Source organism: Pleurodeles waltl, chromosome 11, assembly GCF_031143425.1.
Source record: "Pleurodeles waltl isolate 20211129_DDA chromosome 11, aPleWal1.hap1.20221129, whole genome shotgun sequence".
Taxonomy (NCBI): domain Eukaryota; kingdom Metazoa; phylum Chordata; class Amphibia; order Caudata; family Salamandridae; genus Pleurodeles; species Pleurodeles waltl.
The window spans coordinates 815,511,339-815,529,894 of NC_090450.1; the positions used below are offsets into that span (position 1 = coordinate 815,511,339).

The 18,556-nt window shown below is 50.4% G+C and overlaps 1 protein-coding gene across 1 annotated transcript in view; it reads left to right on the forward strand.

The window, feature by feature from the left end:
• The window catches only part of HORMAD2 (HORMA domain containing 2), a 670,141-nt gene that overhangs the window by 485,524 nt on the left and 166,061 nt on the right, over positions 1 to 18,556 (forward strand). Inside the window, exons 6-7 of the mRNA XM_069212695.1 lie at positions 3,065 to 3,132; positions 6,492 to 6,643. Coding sequence (XP_069068796.1) covers positions 3,065 to 3,132; positions 6,492 to 6,643 — 220 coding nt within the window. The remainder of the gene's footprint in view (positions 1 to 3,064; positions 3,133 to 6,491; positions 6,644 to 18,556) is intronic.

Here is an 18,556-nt window from a genome sequence, read left to right on the forward strand (position 1 = left end):
TTGTTTAAGAACGCAGTGCTGACCTAGGCTAAGACCAGCTAGACAAAGAAAATAAAACACGACTGTAAGTGTAGCTATTGTTAAAATAATATAATGAAGCTAGAGTAAAAATAGCTAGGTTAAAGTGCACAGCGGCAGGCCTAGTTTGCTAAATTAACGTGTATAAAACTATACCTAAAATGGCTACACAACAGGGTATTGATACCCACTCACTGATCTTTGCTGTGGCAGCTGAAATTTCAGACTGTTTGATTCACAAAAAGCACCCAGATAAAGGTATTCAATTATACTTACACTAACACATTATTAATTTACTTACATGCTTATATATTGCTTTTTATTAAACATCCTTTAGTCAGTCTGCCTCTATAATATCTGATATCTGTGATGTCGGTGAATTAGTAAATCCGAGTTGTTACCGATTATTCCCTGCACTTGCCCAAGCCATGATGATTTTGGTTTTAAATAGTCTTGTGTCTCCATAAAGTACATGGAAATATTGGTCTCATGGAACCCAGCGTTTCTGTATGATGATAATTATAGTCTTGACAGTTCTGGAGATAAAGGTGGCATTATAGATATAAATCCCTCTGTCTGATTTGTCTCATTACACTGAATAAATGAAGTTGTGGCATTATTTTAAGAATGATACATTGCTGTGTTGAGTCTTTAATTTATAAGATTATGGCCTGCTACCAAATGGCTGACATGGGCCAGGTACAGCACTAGAGTAAGTTATAAAATGTGAGTACCCTGTATACAAGAGGAGGTTCAACTGTCCCAGAAAGAGAAGGCTGATGCTTGATTATGAAAATAAAATATGCTAAATATTGTGATTATCCAACATAGGAGCTGTCTCACAATGTCTTGTCTACTTATATGATGTTAACTAGAAATAATATAGCTATTGTGAATGAATTGGAGCCAGCAGAATATCTAGGGGAGTTGGTGTGGCTGGAATGGGCGGTGCCATTCCTCTTAAACAGTTTGATACCAGGAATCCCAGCATGTTGATGACTGATGTCAGTCAATATGAATTTGAAGCTGTTTTGTTGCAGAGGAGGAATGGAAGGGATTATGTTTTTCTAGTTGTAGTCCAAAAAGTAGTGAATCATCCTATTCAGTAGTCGAGTGCAAGGCTTTGGCTTGTTGGTGGGCTGTGGATCATTTCTGCCAATACCTGTGGGGTTCTGAGTTTGTTGCGCAAGTGGACCATAAACGTCTAATTGATATGTTTACTACTTAAGGTGCAGGCAGGGCCACACCCAGAATTGCCAAGTGGCAGTATAGATTACAAGAATTGCGTTGTCACATGGAATACGTTTCTGGGATTAAGATTCTGGCTGATTGTCTTTCACAATTGCCCTTGGGGAGTGATCATGAAGAAGACATCTTGTGTAAAGAAGAGGTTATAGTCAGTGAGTTGCTACATGTCACTAATGATGCTATTACAGAAATTGACTGGTTGAATGCTTTGAGACAGGATGTCATCCTTGGTGTTGTTATGAATCATGATGAGAAAGGGCTGGCCCAAAGCTAATATGTCAGATAGTGTTTTGGATGTCTATAGACATGTGGGACCATAACTTTCTGTGGTCAGTGTATGTTTTCGAAGACTGAATATGTTGGTGGTTCCGGAGTTTTTGTAATTGAAAATTGAAAATTTAGCACATGAAGGGCATATTGGAATATGAGCAATGAAAAGGAGGGTTAGAGAGTTGTTTTGGTAGCCAGGCAGGAGTAAAGAATTGGAACACTTTGTGAGAAAATATTTGTTCCGAGTGGCTAATGGCAAAATGCAGATAACTATTCATAGTCCAGTTTGTGCTATTCTAGTGCCTAATAAAGCATGGTCCAAAGTAGCTATTGAAGTAATCGGGTGTACAGTTCCAAAGTATGAAGGGAATTAACCCCCCTCTCTCACAGGCACACACATAGATTAGAAGCAATAGCCCTCATGCATCATCATTGGGCCATGCTCCACATCAGACTGGAGCTGCAATGTCTGGCGATGTCCTGAATCAGACTTTCAAGCCATTGAGAATGAAAAAAGTGCCTTGGTATCACAAAATACTTAGGTTACCAAATGGCGGCTGGAGAGATGCATAAAAATGAAAATTGGCAGAACATACAGTGACAGAAAATGGATGCTGTTGGAGTAACGTTAGGGTTTCTATCCTTTGTGGAAAAGGAAGGGTGAGAGAATGTGTGTATGAAGAAAAACACAATGCTCCTAGGAGGTAATCTAGGATGTCCTATATTTCAGCAAAGTTTTGTGACTATGGTCTGGGAAATGTTGAAAAGTAAATGTCACAAAGCTATATTTGGCTAGGTTACGGATTAAGTAAATTTGGGTTGATGGTTTATGTACTGTGGGTCAATTGTTGTTTTAATATTTTGTAATTCAATTTCATGTAAGAGGAAAAATGTGTTGGGTTCTCAGTTAAAATGGTTGATGATGCTTTGTAGATGATGCTGGAATGGTATGCATAGTGATGTAAGGAATAAATTGAAGAGGACAGTTTCTGGAAGTCTGCTTTCCTGTCAGTCGCATGCTTAGAAGCTTAAATATGGAAGATTTACTTTCAACTTAAATTTGCTACCCCCACCTTTTCAGGGTTCCCTGGGGAGCTCTTGTTGATCACACTGTCATAACAACTGATCAGTTGTAGTTGTAAGGTCAGTTGGGAAACACATTTGTGATATGCAGCCTATGGAGCTAAGAAGCAAATAGGTTTTTGTGAGTTGCTTCTTATGTACTTCCAGGAAAAAAAATACTTCAGTGGACTTGACAACAAACATTATCAGGAACTATTGGGATACTACTTCTGATTAAATTTGACATACAGCCCTCCTATATTACTTTTAATGTCTCATCAATAATTGCCACTTTCAGAATTATAATATAATAGTTGACGTGATTTGAATGATCTGTGGTTTGACTGATGTTTGAGTTATGAACCTTTAGTGCTGATGCATGATTGTTTTGTGGTGTTGAAATCAATAACACTTAAAGTAAACTCACATATTTTTATATTTGATATAATTCTTTTTTGGTTTCTAGAGTGTGACAGAGTTGTATCAATTCAATTTTCGATATACAAGCAACGGACCACAAATGGATCTAAGCAGGTATGGCTGAGTATGTATCTGATGTTGTTAAGGCTCAAAAGGGGTGCCCTAGCAACACTTTTAAACCCCTTTTAGCCATCTGTGAAACTCATATATGTGTATCCTTTCTTTGAATCAAGGATATTCAAACAAAATATCTCATCACCTATTATTCTTATAAACTCCCATATCCTTTCTTCAAAAACCAGAGTGCTCAGTCCTGGAATCTTTACACAATATCCCTCTGTTTAGTTCAGTTCACTGCAGTGATATAGGCCCTCATTATGACTTTGGCGGTCAAAACAGTTGATCGCTGAAGTCACCCCATTCGGGAGACCACCATAATATGATTCCTGGTAGCTCTCCACCATAAATTGGGCAGAGAGCCGCCAGCAGCCATACTGGAGGTTGCTCTGCTGGCACCGCCATGTCATCACAACACTGCCCGCCGTATTACAAGTCTGTAATCGGCATGGCGGTGTTGTGGTGACAGGGTGGTGCTGGCAGAGCAGGCCCCATGAACCCCATTCCCTCCTGGATGACCACCAGGTAAGGTGATCGACCGACGGGGGGGGGTGTTGAGTGTTGTGAATATGTGTGTGTGTGTGTATGTGAATGGAGGGGGGTGGGGGTGTTGTTTGTGTGTGTGCGAGTGTCTGTGTGCTTGTGTGAATGCATGTATGCGGGGGTGGGGGGAGTGTTGTGGCCATGTGTGCATGTATGTGTGAATGAGTGAGCATGGATATACATGTACATGTATGTATGTATGTGTGGATGTGTGTGTGTATGTCTGCATGTGTGGTGTGTGCATGCGTGGATCAGGGGTCACTATGGGGTGTGGGGTCAGTAAGTGGATCAGGAGATCGGGGAGGGGGGTCAGTACGTGAATTGGGGGAGGGGGCGTCGCTGCTTGCGGGGGTTAGGGGCTCCTGATGGGGTGGGGGGGCTCCTACAGGGAGGGGTGGTTGGGGAGTCCTGTAGTGGTGACAGGAATTATTATTCCTGTCGCCAGTATCCTTACCGCCAGGGATTTCGTGGCGGGGCTGCCGCCACGGAATCTCTGGCGGTAAGGATACTCATTATACCACAGGCGGTGTTAGGTGGACCGCCGGCCCAAGGTGGTCAACCTTCGGCCAGGCGGTCCCACCCCCCCCCGGCGGTACAGGCAGTGAACTGGCTGCAATGCTAGCTAATAATTCAATCAGTGTGTGCTTTTAAGTGATAACGTCTGGTGACCATGTAGATAAATTGTCTCCATAGTGTCCAGCCATCTGGTTGAGTTTTCAGACTTTTCAATGGTGCATTCATTGTTGCAGTCATTGAAGCCATCCAACTTCCTGCTGGTCGACCTCTTCCTCTTTTTCCTTCAACTTTCCTGAGCATCACAGCCTTTTCTAGGGAATTGGGACTTTTGCAATATGTGTCAAAAATATGAGGGATTCAACATGGTCTTTTGCGATTTGAGTGAAAGTTCTGCCTTTATATTTTTTCAAGGATACATTGTTTTGTTTTTTCCTGTTTGTCCATGGTATTTGGTGATGTTTCATCAAGCATCACAGTTCAAAAGCATCTATACTCGTCTTGTTTCTTCATTGTCCAACTTTCTCATCCATACAGTGGCACAGGGAATAACATTGCTCTTGTACAATTATGACATTATTCTTGGAGATAGATCAGGGTATTTAAAAATATTTACTTGGTCTTTCATCGCAACTTTGTCTAATGTGGCCCATCTCATGACTACTGGAACTGGAACCTTTGTTATTCTGTGATCCCACAAGGCAAACATGTTCCACTACTCTTAGGTCTTTAAAGTTAATTTTAAAGGTGACCGTTGCTCCTGTTATCCATATTTTCTTTTTTTTTTTACATTTAGGTGTAGTCAAAACCTTTCACTATGCTCTTTGGCTTTTAGTATGACGATTTTCAGAAATCAGACTCTGTTTGGAGGTCGGGGCATTGCGCGCCACAGAACAGGCAGGCGATTCAGGACCCCAACCATGACTGTTCAAATCATTTGTCACTGATGTTCTGGGGTCTGTTATATTGTGGCTCTGCAAACCAGGCCAAATACCCCCTTTCTTCATTAGGCTCTCAGCAGTCAAAGGCTTCTCAGGGAGTTGTGATGTTAGGAGCTCAGACCTCAAAAGGCAAAGTAACAGATTACCCAGCCCTGTGGGTTTGGTAGGCAGAGATGTCCTTACTGTTCCTGTTTGGCTTTGAGGGCATCCAATTTTGGCTGGGCTTGGATGTAGGCTGCACATAAATGTTAAGGAGTGGTAACTTGCTCTTGACCTCTTTTTGCAAACCTTCAGGGCCTGAGTGCTGTGTGTACGATCACCATGACCTGTACCATCTCCGCCCAAGGCCCACAAACTCTTGTTTGGCAGGCTGAATTATCTTTATTGTGGGAAACAGTGAGACACAAAGAAACAGATAATAGATAGAAAATTCCCTTAGTCCAGTCTGTAGAGGAGTTATATATCCATAACGAAGACAGAACAATGATCAGCAGACACTGTTATGAGTCTCTCAAATCATACCCTTCCAGATTGGGGCCAGAAACTGGCTATCATAAATGACACTGTACTCTGTGTGATGGTCCCGAGGTACATTTTATTCCATCTCATGCTCTCAATTAGAATACTTCATGTTTGCCTACATACCTCAAGCCATCACAAATTATTAGCCCCAGTCCACAAATAAGCCTGTAGTCCCTGAGTCAATTACAGCAGCAGTTTATTAGGACTGTGATCCTTTGAACAGTTGGACATCGGTGGGAACCTGCCTGAAATATGCTGAAGATTTCCTGGCAAGGCAGGATCCCTTGAGAAGAGCATATCTCATGAACCCCTGTGGAGGTTGAGCTGTCCTGTTGCACTGCAACAGTTTGGTTTTTTGAGAGTCTCTCCACCGGCAGCTGCCGCAGATATCAAGTGGGAGGGCAAAGGGGACAACAGGGATAGGGGAACGTATATATATTTTTTTAATGTACAGTTCGTCGCCGCCGCTGTCCTCTTCTGCTGCCATGCTTGTCCTCTTTTCCTGTTCTGGTGTCCCAGCGAGGCTCCCCACCAATCCTGGCGCTGCTCACATGCAAACATAGCATATAAGCAGCGTCAGGATTGGTCTGAGCGGCAGCAAGAATCGTTCTCAAAATAAAACATACATGCTGGACTCCTAGCCCTTACTCATAGAAATCGTGCACATTTGATGTAGTGCTGGGAGTTTTTAATCCGCTCACCAAGTACTCTATTGTGGCATGTTTGTTTGCCCGCTGCTTCTTTCTCAGATATAGGTGGTTTGTGCATATTTCCTATGCATCGCTGCATCTGCAGCAACTGAGTATTTATTATTCTCTTATGCGTCTTTTTATACAGTGAAGGCATGAGATTCGAAAGCATTACAAGTTGCCAAGAAATAAAAAATGCAAGTACCCTGCTGACCCGGAAACTGTATATGTTGATGCAGAACCTTGGCCCTCTTCCTAATGATGTCACCATGACTATGAAACTATTTTACTACAATGACGGTAAGATCCCGAATCATATTCAGAGAGCTGTATTTTCACCATTTCTTAAAAGTGTATCACAAACGAAAGCATGCAAATCTTTTAAATTCATCGTCCTAAAATATAATAATGCGCTATATATAATGCCACCTGGACCCACCTCTCAGACTACGCTCGGCTGGCGCACCCACTGCAGCCGCTTGCTTGGATTTTCAGTAATCTTGGAGCGCGGCAGCTTTTCAGTCTCCTCACTAACTTTTCTTGCATGTGCAGTTTCTAGTGTCTTCCACAAGAACCCCAGACGTCTCCCAGCTGCCCGCAAGGCAAGCTTTAGAAATACAAAGAAAATAAGTAGCGCGTGGGAGCCGTTGCGGGTGGGTTGAGGAGCCATGTAAAGCCCTGTGGCATGAGGAGCCAAAATGACGGCCGGGACGGAAGCTTAAAATTTGAGCTCCGGCCCGAGCCTACACAAAACCATCCTGTAGGCGCTCCCGGGCCGTTGTGAGGGGTGTGGGCGTGTGGGGGGCCGGTGCAGTCACCTGGCGACCCCCGGGGCCTGAATACGCTCACCCGCGACGACGCGCGAGGCAAGCTGAAGAGCGGCCCGAGAGAGGCTGGCGACTGAGTCTGCACGACGTGTCCCGAGCGGCGTGGCAGCGCTGGGGATACCGCGCGCCACGCCACAATAGGATTCTGGCGGAATCTGGAACAAGGTGAGGGGCGAGGCTGAGGAGGTGCCCCCCCCCGCCCATGGAGACCGCAGCAGGCAAGGACCCGCGTGCAGGCCGCCCCTCCCCCACTGGAGCACCATCTGCTAACGGCGGGCCCCGGCTGCCGCCGCTTCTGCATTGAGGGAGTGGCGGAGCGCCCTGGAACCCTGTTCAGGACCGAGCGGGTGCGAGGAGCTGGCTGGTCGGTAATCCTCCGAGGCGGAGGCACGGAAGCGACTGGGCGAGGCAGCCGAGGGATACCCCCCTACATCCCCTGGCAAGGGCGAAGGTAACTGCTGGGGCGGTTTGTGCGAGGGGGAGCGGGCCTCAGGGGGCGCTGGCTGTCCCGGGCCGTTCCCTCCTCCCGGCCTCGGCTGCACTGGGGATTGTTTTGTCTCCCCCGTGCTTACTGTAGGGGGGGAGCGATGTGAGGCGGCGTGGAGAGAATGGGGCAGGCCCAAGGCCCCTGAGTGGACCAGAGCGACCATGCTGTAAACAACCAGCGGCTGCAGAATACAAAGCTTAACGGAATGCGGTATTTCCTCCCAGAAAGCTGGAACCATTATGAGCTGAGGGACAGGGCACCTTATACAAGGATTGTGCAACACTCCACATAGCAGCTCCCCTCATGGGGATTAAAGTGGGACTGCTGCCCCTATGTGATTAATAATGCCTGCTGGTCCGGGAGTATTACAAGCACTGGGCGCCTGCAGATTGCGCAGAACCGCTGCCATCCCTCACTCCTCTAGGCGGTGAAAGCGGCGGACCGGGCTGGCTGAGGCGCAAGGGGAGGCCCGACTGGCAACCTATAAAGGCTCCACTCAAGATCCGCACTGCCCAACTGGTGCACAGTCACACTGCCCTGCTCACTGCGAGCAGCCTACTCGCTGCACATTATGGCTGGAAGAAATAAATCCGCGAAAAACCAGGACCGTCTTACACAGGGGCAGACAACAAGTGACCAGCAGTTAGCACCGACTCTACAAGCACTGGAAACCACATTGGAGGCCCATTCCACCCAATTCGAAAAAGTACTACAAGCAATTATGGACACTAAAACCTCCCTGGAGAACAGGATAGACTCAGTGTCACAAGACCTAAACCTGCTAAGAGTGTATCATCGTAACTTAGCGGAGAGAGTGAAGTCAGCGGAGGTGGAGCTAAAAGAACTGAATCCTTCGGTCTTGGCCTATCAAAAACAAATACAGCGGCTGGATGCAGAGGTTAAAACACTTTGGCGCCGCGCCGAAGAGGCGGAAGGTAGATCCCGGCGAAACAATTTACGCTTTCTAGGATTTCCTGAAAAGTTAACAGAGCAGAGTACAGAAATATTCTTGGAGCAATGGCTGATCAAGGCAGTGCTAAATGGGACCCCATCAAAATTCTTCTCTGTGGAAAGGGTACACAGGGTACCGGGGAGACCTCCGGCTCCGGGCCAGCCACCAAGACCTCTGATAGCGAGATTCTTAAACTACAGGGACCGCGACCTAATTTTACAGCAATTCCGCAGCAAAGGCCCATTCCGACACGAGGACTCAGAAATAAACGCTTACCCAGACTTCACACAGGAAGTGCAAAGACAGCGCAACTCATTTGTGAGAGTCAAACAACGCCTTCGTGAGCACAACATTAAATATTCACTGCTGTTTCCTGCAAAGCTAAGAGTAATATCAGACGAGCGCACACATGTATTCACCTCCCCCGAGGATGACTGGATGTGGCTGCATGCTAAAGGTTTGGCGCGATCCCAAACCGGAACAGATGAAGGAGAGGAATGGCTGACCACTCCACTGCGGAAGTGCCCCAAGAGAAGACCCAAAGGCCAGCCCACTGAGGAACAGGCAGCAGAGGAAAGGGCAAAAGCCCTGAAAGACACCCCTCTGCACATGCAAAATACCTTTGCGGCTCTGCGGGAGGTCCCAGCGGACAGCCCAGACTCCGACTCGACCAGCTCAGCTTCCATGCTCACAGAATCACCTACAGGGCCGAAACTCACGCCTCGAGCTGCAGACGAACTGTAGACGAGGGTTGCCGTCCACTTCCCTTCCCCACCTCCCCCACAATGTGAAATGGCGCTAAATGCAAACCTCTCTGTGCGCCAATATGATATAACTAGGTGGAACGTGAGAGGCATGGGGGCTCCAAGCAAAAGACAACGGGTATATGATCGCCTCAGACGCCAGGGCGCACACATAGCTATCCTACAGGAGACACACTGCCTGGAGCCGGACTTGCGGGAACTACGAGAAAGATGGGGTGGACAGATGGTGGGCACAACGTACTCGGCATATGCCAGGGGAGTGCTGATTTGGATAGCCGGCGGGGTCCCCTTTGTCCTAACCCATCAGACAATAGATAAAGAGGGCAGATACGTGGTATTAGAGGGGCACCTAGACGGGAAGCAGCTGTCAATAATCGGCATCTACACCCCTAACAGTGCTATAGTTGAATTTCTGGGCACACTCACCCCAGCATTATTAGCGAACCCCGAAGCCCCAGCTATTTGGGGAGGCGATTTTAATAGTATCCCAAATGCAGAACTAGACAGGTCCAACACTACCTTAAAAGCAACACCAAATAGAACAGCTAGAAGCCCCTTGCTTGGCTGGGTGGCAGATATGAGCATATTCGATTTATGGCGCACCAAATATCCCCTGCGTAGGGAATACTCATTCTACTCAATACATCATAAGGTATACACAAGAATAGATATAATGTGGGGGACCCGGGATATCTGTGCCCTGATAAACAAGTCAGAATACCTGGCCAAAACATTATCCGATCATTCTCCATTAAGAATAACTCAGAACTGGGGCAGGAGACGCTCACAGATCCCTACTTGGCGAATGCAGGGGGAGGCCCTCCAGGATCAAGCGTTCAGTGAAGGGCTAAAAGTAGCAGTGAAGCAGTACTGGGAAATAAATAAGGAATCCACCAGCTCCAGAGCATTGGAATGGGAGGCACACAAGGTCGTAGTTAGAGGGTACTGCATCTCAACAGCTGGGGAGTCAGGCACACGTTACACGCGGAAATAAACAAACTAGAGAAGGAATTGGGAGAATTGGAAAAAGCGGTGGCAAACAAAGTGGTCCCATACACAACACTAACAGAGGCACGAACAAAATATAACGAAGCAGACTTTTGCCTCCGACGGCACGACCATAAATACCGCTTAACGCGCTTACACGCAGAGGGCGATAGGTCTGGCAGGTTGCTGGCGTGGCATCTCTGCGAGAACCGGCAGCACTACCCCATCGGGTCTATAAAGGGACATGCAGGTAAAATGTTCACCACACAGGAAGAAATTAATGGGGCATTCAGAGAATACTACACAAATTTATACACCAAACGCACAACATGCACCCCTCTGCAATTGCGGTCTTTTTTAGAGGGCTCCCCAATGGCGCAAATATCGCTGACAGACAGGCAGCTACTAGAGGCTCCACTAACACTGGAAGAAATAGACAGAGCAGTGTTGCAGATGCCCCGGAATAAAGCCCCAGGAACAGACGGACTCCCAATAGAATATTACTCCACATACTCGACACACCTGAAGCTACACTTGCTGAAAGTGTTTGAGGAGGCATGGGCCAACAAAACTCTACCTCCTACATTAAGAGAGGCAATGGTGGTGGTCCTCCCCAAACAAGGGCGCGACCCCACCGACGTTAAATCCTATAGGCCATTATCTATCCTGAACTTAGACTGCAAAATATTAGGCAAGATCCTGGCCAACAGGCTGGCCCCCCTAATACACACTGTGATACATGAAGACCAAAACGGCTTCATCCTAAAACGCAACACCTTCTTTTTTTTGATAAAGACATTTTTATTGGTTTTGCAAAAGATAAGGCAAAATACATACATGTAACTAGGTGCCAACGGGCACCAAACAATGGTCAATCCCTAGTCTCAGACAGTACACTGTGTGTGAAGATTATGCATCTCTCTGTAAAGTATCCCATGCATGTTACCACCCATTAGAGGGGGAGAGGGGAGCTCGTTTAGGTTATCTCTTGTGTTGAGTCAGTCGACAGTGCAGGGGGGTTGAGTGTGGTGGCCTCCCATTTCCCCCAAACCTTATCATATTTACTTGGGCACCCTCTGGCCTCATAAACAAGTTTTTCCCGTTGAGCACACCAATCCACTCCTCTTCTCCATTTAGTCAATGCTGGAGCGCTTTGAGCTTTCCAGTCAGTCATTATGGCCCTCATTCTGACCCTGGCGGATACAATCCGCCAGGGCCAACGGGCGCGGGAGCACCGCCGACAGGCCGGCGGTGCCCCTAAGGGCATTCTGACCGCGGCGCTAACGCCGCGGTCAGACAGGGAAAACTGGCGGTCTCCCGCCAGTTTCCCGCTGCCCTGGGGAATCCTCCATGGCGGCGCAGCATGCTGCGCCGCCATGGGGATTCCGACCCCCTTCCTGCCGGCCTGGCGGTTCTTACCGCCAGAACCTGGCCGGCGGGAACGGGCGTCTTGGGGCCCCTGGGGGCCCCTGCAGTGCCCATGCCCATGGCATGGGCACTGCAGGGGCCCCCTAACAGGGCCCAACTAGGCTTTTCAGTGTCTGAGATGCAGACACTGAAAAGCGCGACGGGTGCTGCTGCACCCGTCGCACGCCTTCCACTCCGCCGGCTCGATTCCGAGCCGGCTTCCTTGTGGAAGGCGCTTTCCCGCTGGGCCGGCGGGCGATCTGAATCAGATCGCCCGCCGGCCCAGCGGGAAAGTCAGAATACCCCTCGCGGTCTATTGACCGCGGGGCGGTATTCAGGCGGCTTCCGACGGGCGGGCGGCAACCGCCGCCCGCCTAGGTCGGAATGACCACCTATGTCTCTTTTGGCCACTAAGCACGCCACCCCCAGAAAGGTCCGTTCCGCCCTCCTCAGTCCAGTGTCACCCATGATCCCCAATAGGAGCAGCATTGGCGTCAACTCGATGTCAGTCCGCAAAGCCGTTGAGATCTCCACGACAACAGCCCTCCAGTAGGTTTTAATAATTGGGCAGGACCATACCATGTGGAAAAAGTCTGCATCTGGGTCCCTACAACGTGGACAGTCGGCTACGTCACGGAGACCTGCCCTATACAACCTGACGGGTGCTAGATAAGCGATGTGGAGATAGTAGGTCTGTATTAGTCGGAGACGAGTCGTCATCGTTAAAGTGTGTGGGGCTGCTAGTGCTTCGTTCCAATCTACCTCTTCCATAGGACCCACCCACCCTTCCCATCTCCGTCGGAGTCCCTCCAACGCAGCACCAGTGGTGGCAATCAGCGAACGATATATCTGGGAGACACCTCCTCTACCTAGGCTTCCCATCAGGGTTTTCGCCTCCATAGGGCTAAACTCAGGTATATTATCCCCTATCCGGATTTCTGTCAGCAGGGCGTGACGGATCTGGAGATACTTATGAAATTGCGTCTTATTTAGTGAGAACATTTTCTGGAGGTCTTCAAAAGAGCGCATGTGTGAGCCGTCCCATATATCGCCCAGTGTAGAAATACCTATGTTGTCCCACTTCTGGAATCCCTCCAATCTCGTTATCTCCTTTAAGTGTTTCCCCTGCCATAGTGGGGTCTGATGGGTGAGGCACCCCCACCATCCTGTCACCTTTTGGGCCGTCCGCCAACCCCGCAGTACCACCCCGGTCACCTCCGGGGTCCCATGCGAAATCGGGCCTCCATATAGGGCATCAAAGATCTTTGGATATCCCATAGTCTGAAGTTCTAATCGATACGCCGGGTCTGTCCAACCGCCCCCCACCCAGTCATTTATCACTAGTAGTTGCGTTGCTAGGTGGTAGTAATGGATGTTGGACATTCCCAATCCTCCCTCACAAACGTCCCTCTGGCACGTTTTAAGCGCCAATCAAGGACGGGTGCCATTCCATAAAAATTGGCGTGCCTGTGAGTCCATTTCCCTGAACCATCTCATGGTGATAGGGTAAGGGAAGTTCTGGAGGAGATAAAGAAGTCTAGGGAGAACCATCATCTTGTAAAGAGCGATTCTCCCATACAAGTTAAGGGGGAGGACACTCCACCGTTGAAGGTCATTTTTAATTTTTTTGGTTAATGGTGTGACGTTGAGTTCCCATGCTAGTTCAGGGAGCAAGGAGACATGCACGCCCAGGTATTTGAAACTATTTCTTCGTATTGGAATGTCTTGCTGCCAATCTATGCAGTCTCGAGATTGATGGAGGGGAACCAGCAAGGACTTACTAGGGTTTAGGGTTAGTCCTGAGGCTTCCGAGAAGAGATCTAGAATTTGTAGAATGCGGGGGCCGCTTTTGGCCGGATTTGAGATGTACAGCAGGACATCGTCCGCGTACATTGCCACACGATCTTCCTGGCAGACGGGCCAGGACCAGCCCTCTATCAGCGGGTCTTCCCGTAGCATTTTCGCTAGAGGCTCTATTGTTAATGCAAAAAGCAGGGGAGATAATGGACATCCCTGCCTGGTGCCACGGCCGATAGGGAATGGGTCCGAGATTACTCCGTTCACTTGGACATGTGCCGTGGGATTAGAGTAGAGTAGTTTCACCAATCCTCGGAATCTAGGTCCAAGGCCGTTGCCTTGTAGGACGTTATCGAGGTAGGACCAGTCTACCGTGTCAAAGGCTTTCTCGAAATCGAGTAGAAGCAAAGCCAGAGGGGTTCGAGACAGGGTCTTTTGATGCGCCAACGCTAGGTGTAATCTTCTAATACAGTGTCTAGTACTACGGGCAGGCATAAAGCCACATTGGTCAGGATGCACCAGAGTGGGTATTGCGTCTCTAAGTCTTGAGGCAAGAATTGAGGCTAGTACCTTGACTTCGGTGTTCAGGAGCGAAATGGGTCGGTATGCCGAGCAGTGTTGCGACGGGGGTTGGGTCTTGGGGATCACTACTATCGTTGCTAGGTCAATCCCAGGAGGGAAGTGGCCCTTCCGTTCAGCTTCTTTGTACATGTTAAGCAGATGTGGAGCCAGAATATCGCTGCATTTCTTATATAACTCTGGCGGGAATCCATCAGGACCTGGGGTCTTGCCTGATGCCAAGTTGGCAATAGCGCTGGTTATTTCAGTGAGGCTGATTGCCTCATCCATATTACTCCTGACCGTCTGGGAGACTCTGGAAAGAGTTATGTCGTTCAGAAGGGGGGATTCCCTTTCAATGGTGGGCCGAGGGTGCTCTGCGTAGAGGCGTGCATAGTAAGAGGCAAAGCTCTGAGCTATCTCGATGGGCGTCTTGGAGAGAGCACCTGAGTCGTCTCTAATCTCAGGTATGATTCTATTGGCCAGGGGGCGGGTGGCCAGCCAATGCAAGAGTTTTCCATTTTTGTCCCCCCAGCCATATATTCGGGCGGCTGATGCTCTCCATAGGTGTTTTGCTGACTCAAGGACCAAGTGTCTGATTTCCTCTCGGGTCTTTGTAAGTTGCCTCAGAATAGAGGCCGAGGGTAAGGTCGTTTGTTGGCGCTCTAGATTCAATGCCTCAGCCTCCAACTCAGACACTCTTAAGTTCCGAGCACGTTCACGTGCACGAAGAAGACATTTGGCATGCCCTCTTAGTGTAGCTTTGCCAGCGGCCCATAATGTACCTGGGGACTGAACCGTTCCCAAGTTCAGCTCAAAATACTGAGCAAGGCGGTCTCTCATTTCAAGGGTATATTTGTTATCTTGTAGGCACCATGCATTCAGGCGCCACAGTGGGCGTCTGGTGGGGTCTGTTCCACCCAGACGAACTCGCACAGGTGCGTGGTCTGAGACCCCCGTGGCAGCATATCAGCCCCCGTGGCGCCGGTGACGTCCATTGCAGGCATAAATATTAAATCAATTCTGGAGTGTGTCCCGTGGGCGGCTGATGTGTGTGTGTATTGACGTTCTTTAGGGTGCCAGGTTCTCCATACCTCGCAGAGGCCGAGGCTCTCCGCCCAACCGATAAGACTCGCAGCCCGAGAGGCCCTTCCCGTGGTAATGTCACCGGATATATCCAGTCTAGGGTCCAGAACAGCGTTAAAATCCCCTCCTATCAACGTGGTTCCCTGGGGGAGTCCCGCTACCACCCGGCGAAGTGAGAGTAGGAAGGCGTCGAATCCCGCAGGGGGGCATATGCGCATACAAGGTTCAGCTGTGTACCGTGAAGCATCCCTGAAGCTATTACGAATCTGCCCTGTGGGTCAGACAGCGTAGATGTTATTACCATAGGTAATGAGCGGCTAAGTAGAATGGCCACTCCCCTGGACCCCCTAGAGAAACCTGCGTGGTACACCCTATCAAATCCTCCCCGTGTGAGCATAGGGCATTTAGTTCCCAGGAGGTGAGTTTCCTGTAGTAGGACCACTGAGGGGGAGTATCTGCGGAGTGTGTTGAAAACTGCGGATCGTTTGATCTTATCTAAGAGCCCGTTTACATTCCAGGAGATGATTTGCGTCAGTGAGGACCAGGCGTGGGCTGCGCGGGTTTAATATATTGTTGGGTATCTGTCAGTGGAAACAGGGATGACCGCTTAAAACATAACATTAAGATACTAAACCTATAATAAATGCGTAACTGAGTGCTAATATCTAACCCCAACTCAAACTTCTCACCCCCCAACTGCCCCCCACCCCATACTCCCACCCCGGAAGCATCTGTCGCCCCTAACCCCAACCAGAACATAACAGCCAGTGAGACTGTGCTGGGAGTGGAGTGATGGACCCCTCCTTTCAGTCGGATCATTCTGCAATCTTAAGTAAAAAGTCATCAAATCGTATCTGGCGAACCCCGGGGTGCCGCCGAGTCATCCGACGACGCTCCCCAGGGCCCCGCAGGAGCAGACCGTTCCCCTCGATTCCCTCCAAATGTCGTAGCGAAAATTCCGCGTAGCAGTTCAGCCAAGCACCGGGGACTGGCTCAGACGACTATCATCTTTGGTTTGTATCTGTTCCTGCAGCTCTGGGGACTCGATGGAGATCCCCTCCACCCGGGAGCCAGGGTCCCCAGCCATCCCCCCACCTCCCGGAACGGCCAGATCATCCTGTGTCCCTTTCCGAGATCTGGTGCGCCTCCGGCTCCTTCGGGGTCCCCCCAAAGGGGGGGGTCTGTCCCGAGCGGGCTCTCCTCCCTGTCTCAGAGCTCCCCTTCGGGCTCCAACACCCTCCTCGGTCAGCCAGTCCCATGCCTATTCCGGCGATTCAAAGAAATGCGCCCTGCCAGTCATGATGACCTTAAGCCGCGCCGGGAAGAGGAGCATGTACGAGAGTTGCATTGCTCTGAGTTTTTGTTTAACTTGCTCGTACGATCGGCGGCGAATCTGAACCTCCCGTGTGTAGTCTGGGAATATCAAGATCTTGTGGTTCTCCCATTGAAGATCTTCCAAGCGTCTCGCCTCTTTAAGGATGTTGTCTCGATCTTTAAAGTTAAAAAAGCGTGCAATCATTGGGCGTTTCGGGCCACCCGGAGGGGGGCGTGGTGCAAGGGCTCTGTGAGCGCGTTCAATTGCAAACCAGGGTGAGAGGGCCTGGTCTGGAATCCAGGTCTTGATCCAGCGCTCCAGAAATTCTGATGTTTTATCCTCTTCCGCGCCCTCCGGGAATCCGATAAAACGCAGGTTGTTGCGTCTTGATCGATTTTCTGCATCCTCAGCACGGCGGTGCAGCTCACTGGTGCGAGTTTGTAGCTGGGCCACTTTTGTCTTAAGATCAGCGAGCTCGTCTTCGGTCTGGGAGACCCGGCCCTCCACCTCAGTAATTCGGCTCACTGCGTTTCTGAGATCCTGTCTGATAAGGCCCATGTCCTCACGCACTTCCCCAATTTTGGTTTCCACAGCCGATTGCGACGATTGAATTGCTTGGAGGATGGGGCTCACTCCGTCAAGCGCCAGGCCTCCGCTGGCGGTTTCCCCTTCGCTTCTGGGGCCCGCTGGCATTGTGAACTGGTCGATCCTTTGCTGGGAGGACGGGGGTTGTTTGTTTGCTTTGTCTTTTCCCATTTTGTCACAGGAAGTTAGGGGTAATCGGTCGTCACCCAGATCCGCTTCGCCCAGGTTCCTGCTTCCAGGCCGCTTCGATAGGAGACCGTCCCGAAGGGGGGTCACCGGCAGGGTATCAGTGCATGCGCCGGTGGGCACCAACCCATTTACCCTATCGGGGTCTAACGGGCACTGATCCTCTCCATTCCGTTAACTCACACTGCCAGGCGACTACCCAGCATTATCTTGTGCCTCCAAGTCATCGGGGGCTCCCAGGACTCCCCGCCCTCCCCACGATCCAGGGCGTCTCCAGCGCCTGCACTGCGCCCCCAGACTGCGGTTGGGGGCTGGAGAGGTCTCTCGGTGTCAGTCAGGATGGTGGGGTTGACCTTTCCTAGGTTCAAATGCCTATTGTAATGTATTGATTGGGAGTCCCTTCCCGCTAAGCTCTTGCTGGGGTGTCCTTGTATTCTTCCGGGAGGGGGGGGAGAGGGGCCCCCAGTCTCCCGGTCCGGAGCCCTCTCGTCTTCCAGGGCCCACCGCTAGCGATCTCTGGGGGGCCACCTGCTTCGCCCCAGACGCTCAAAGTCAATGACCCAGTGTCCCACTTGGCAGCCGCTTTGCTAAAGTCAGTTTTATCTCTTGGGGCCCCGCATACCTGCACAGAGGGGTCCGACCCACCGAGAATCCTTCAGCCGCCGCTCGCGTGCCCGCGGCCCAATCCGCCAGGGCCCGGGTCTCGATGCACAGCGTCAGTGTCCTCGGCGCCTATCCTTCCACTCGGGACGGCCACCGGGCGAGCCAGCCCCCTTCAGGAGCGTGGCCGGATCCACGTTCGCGGCCCCTCCTTGGCTCCCGGGCTACGTTCGGCCCGGACGGGGGAGACCCAGCCTCCCGCGGCCCAGGACATCTCTCACTTCTTCCGGTTCTCCGCGCAGATGCACCGCGGGTCCGGGCCACCAGAAGCCTCTCTCCTCACCGCAGTCACGTTTCGTCTCCCATCGGCCCACAGGGGGCCCGGGCTCAGGATCGCAGGGCCGGCAACTCTGACGTCCTCCACCGAGCGGCCGCCTCAGTAGGGGAGCCTCTCGTCTCAGGTCCGGCCGGGCGCCGCGGACTCGGCGGCCATCTTGAGTTTATCGAACCAGCCGCGGCTGGTGTTATTACGGCTCAAATATGCCGAAGTTGGTATCAGGGGGAATCTCCGGGGTCCAGGAGTCAACGGGCACCCCCAGGGCAGCGCCAGTAGTATGAATAGTGGCAGCTACATAGGGCGGATGACGGAGGGGTCCAGAGCA